Source organism: Geospiza fortis, unplaced genomic scaffold, assembly GCF_000277835.1.
Source record: "Geospiza fortis unplaced genomic scaffold, GeoFor_1.0 scaffold224, whole genome shotgun sequence".
In the NCBI taxonomy this organism is placed as follows: Eukaryota; Metazoa; Chordata; class Aves; order Passeriformes; family Thraupidae; genus Geospiza; species Geospiza fortis.
Genome location: NW_005054448.1, coordinates 1,623,143 through 1,625,876, shown reverse-complemented (window position 1 = coordinate 1,625,876; position 2,734 = coordinate 1,623,143). Strand labels below are relative to the sequence as shown.

The 2,734-nt window shown below is 60.1% G+C and overlaps 1 protein-coding gene across 4 annotated transcripts in view; it reads left to right on the top strand.

The window, feature by feature from the left end:
* The window catches only part of SMTN (smoothelin), a 16,649-nt gene that overhangs the window by 5,215 nt on the left and 8,700 nt on the right, over positions 1-2,734 (top strand). For all 4 annotated transcript variants that reach the window (XM_031062469.1, XM_031062466.1, XM_031062467.1 and 1 more), the window contains exon 9: positions 1,094-1,197. In XM_031062469.1, coding sequence (XP_030918329.1) covers positions 1,094-1,197 — 104 coding nt within the window. The remainder of the gene's footprint in view (positions 1-1,093; positions 1,198-2,734) is intronic.

The following is a 2,734-nucleotide window of genomic DNA, read 5'->3' as shown; positions in this document are numbered from 1 at the left end:
GAGCAGCGCCCGGCCCCGCGCCCCGCCGGCTCCCGCCTCGACGCCATGAAGACCTTCTTCACCATCGAGATCAAGGATGGGCGCGTGCAGCCCCTGGCGCCCCGCATCACGGCCACCCCCGGCAGCCAGCGGGCAGGTGGGCACTGATGGGGTATGGGATGTGCAGGACAAGTCCAGTGGGCAGATGGCCTCTGTCATAAGGCTTGACACTGTAGGGATGATGGGCATGGGTGTCATGCAGGAAGGTGGGACTGAAAAAGGTGTGGATCTCTCGGGAAGGTGGGCACCGCAGGGGAATGGACATCTACTGGGCTGTAAGCACTGCAGGACTGTGCTAGTACGACAGTGTGCACAGCTGGGCAGTGGAGCAGGTGAATGCCAGTGGGCCGTCGGGCACTGACGTTTGGTGGGCATAAATGGGCAGGTGGAGGTGGGCAGGCTGAGCCAGGCCTGGTGGGTGCTGATCAGTGGCAGGGTGGCAGCAGGGGCATTTGAGTGCTGCCAGAAGAACAAAGCATGCCTGGTAGCCCTCATCCTTTGGCATGCACTCTCATCGTGCTTGGAGCATCTCAGTTCGGGGAGACCATCTGGCCCTGCAGCCTGTCCCTAGCCCTACCGTCTTACCGTGTTTATGTTTGGGGTCATTCTCCAATCCCTGCCCTGCCCTTGCAGCCCTGCCCCATCCTCTCCCCACTGACCTGCTGGTTCCGGGGAGCCCACGCCATCCTGCTCTGTCCCATCCCACGGCTGCACCGTGTCTGTTCCAGCCCTGCCCCAACCCTGCTTGCCCGCAGATGTGGCTGGCTCAGGATGCTCCTGTGGCCATCCCTCTCACCGGGGAGTCTTGGCTCCAGCTGAAACACTGCAGAAAGCGCCCTTCTTTGGGAAGGATGATAAGCCAGGGCAGCGAGGGGTCTCAATTGCCCCATCTCTTGCTCTCCCCCAAAGCCCTTTCCCTATGCCAGAGCTCAGTGCTCACTGGTAGGGCAGGATGTGTGAGGCAGGCAGATAGCCCAGCCAGAGACACTCCCCAGCTGTGGGACTGAGCCTGTGGGCTGGTTCAGACTCCACATGCCTCTTGCTCCCCTTGCAGAGGTGACTCTGGATCTGCGAAATGCCCCCATCCGTATCACCACCATCCCCAGCAGTGTCAGCAGCATCTGCAACATCAGCAGTGTCAGCAGCAATGTCACCAAGGTGAGTGCCCAGGGGGTCTGTGGGGCTGTGCTCCACCTGGCCATTACCTGGCAGCTCCAGGGCTTGGGGACCAGGGACCAAGAAGTTAGTGTAGGCAGCATGCCGCAGAGGCTCTGTCTGGTTTTGGTTGGTGCTTTTGTTTTGATAGGGTTTTTTTCATCAAGAGACCCTGGACTTTGTGTGTGGTTGCACAGCCCCAAATGAGCCCCCTGCACTCTGGACTGTGCCACCATGTACTCAAGGCACCTTGGGGAGGTGCGCAGAGGGGGACAAGGAATCTTTTGTGGGTCTTGCTTTGTTTTAAACACCTTTAAGGGTGGCAGCAGCTCAGGGAAAAACCCATTGCCAACCACCCCTCTGTTTTTCCTCGTGGGGATGCACCTTGGCCATGTGTCTGGGGAGCCTGCCTTGGAGGGGGGCTACTCCTCAAAGGTCTCTAAAGCACCCTGGAGCTGTGGGTTGGGGTCTTTCATGTTTTGCTATGCTATCCTGAGTGGTGAGTGCTCAAAGCCCCAGCCTGCCGAGGAGGGATTCTTGGGTGCAACTGGAGGAAAAAAAAACTGAAAAAACAACCCCTCTGCAGTGTCTTTGCAGGGAGGGCAGGCTGTGAGGCTGTGGCCATCCTGGGGCTGGGTGCACACAGGAGACAGCCCTTCAAGTGCTTTAATCTGCTCCTGCCCATCTAGGGTAATGCAAGGCGTCCGTGTGCCGCCTTGGCAGGAGCCAGGATGTCAAACGTGGCTCTGTTTCACTCATGGCCCTGTGCACGCCTGGCTGCCTCTGCAGGAACAGCCCTGTGGGTGGCCTGTGTCACTGCCAGTGGCTGTGGTACCACTGGCTTCACCCCATCCTCAGCCCATCCCTTGCCAGCATGAGGCAGGCAGTGCCCACAGGTGCTGCCCACACCTGCCAGCAGGTCCTGCCTGTGGGCAGCTGGCTGCGGTGGAGTGACTTCCCTGTGCTAATGTGTTTGGGCATGCTTGGCCTGAGCACTTGTCAGCTCTCCTTAAGGTATTAATGGATCTGCCTGGTGAGGTGGGGGACCTGAGACCCATTGGCTGCCTGGCAGGAGATGCAGTCTCCAGATATGCTCCTGGTGGGCAGTGAGGAGGAGGAGGATGAGGCAGTGGTGCTGGCAGCCCTGCCATGTAGGGCTTGTTTGGAGGACCAGCAGGCTGTAGGGACCTGGGGGCAGTACCCACGGTGGCATGTCTTCTCGTTGGTGGGGTGCTGCCTGTACCTGTGCAGGGACCTGCTCCCCCTGGGGCAGGCATTGGGGAGCACAGGGGTATGAAGACCTAAAATCCGTGCTGTGACCAAGGCCCTTGCACCAATGCCAGCCTGGTGCTGGAGTTGTGCTGTGGGTGATGCTGGCCCAGAGTGGGAAGGCTCTTGGACAGAAGAACACAGCAGTGGTTGCCTTTTTCATTCACTCAGCACTGCCGTGGTCAGGGCTGGTCCCCACCAGCCCTAGGCTGGTGTCTGGCCCTGGAAGCCTCCGGGGGGGGGGGGGGCCCTTCGGGGGGCCCCCCTTCCG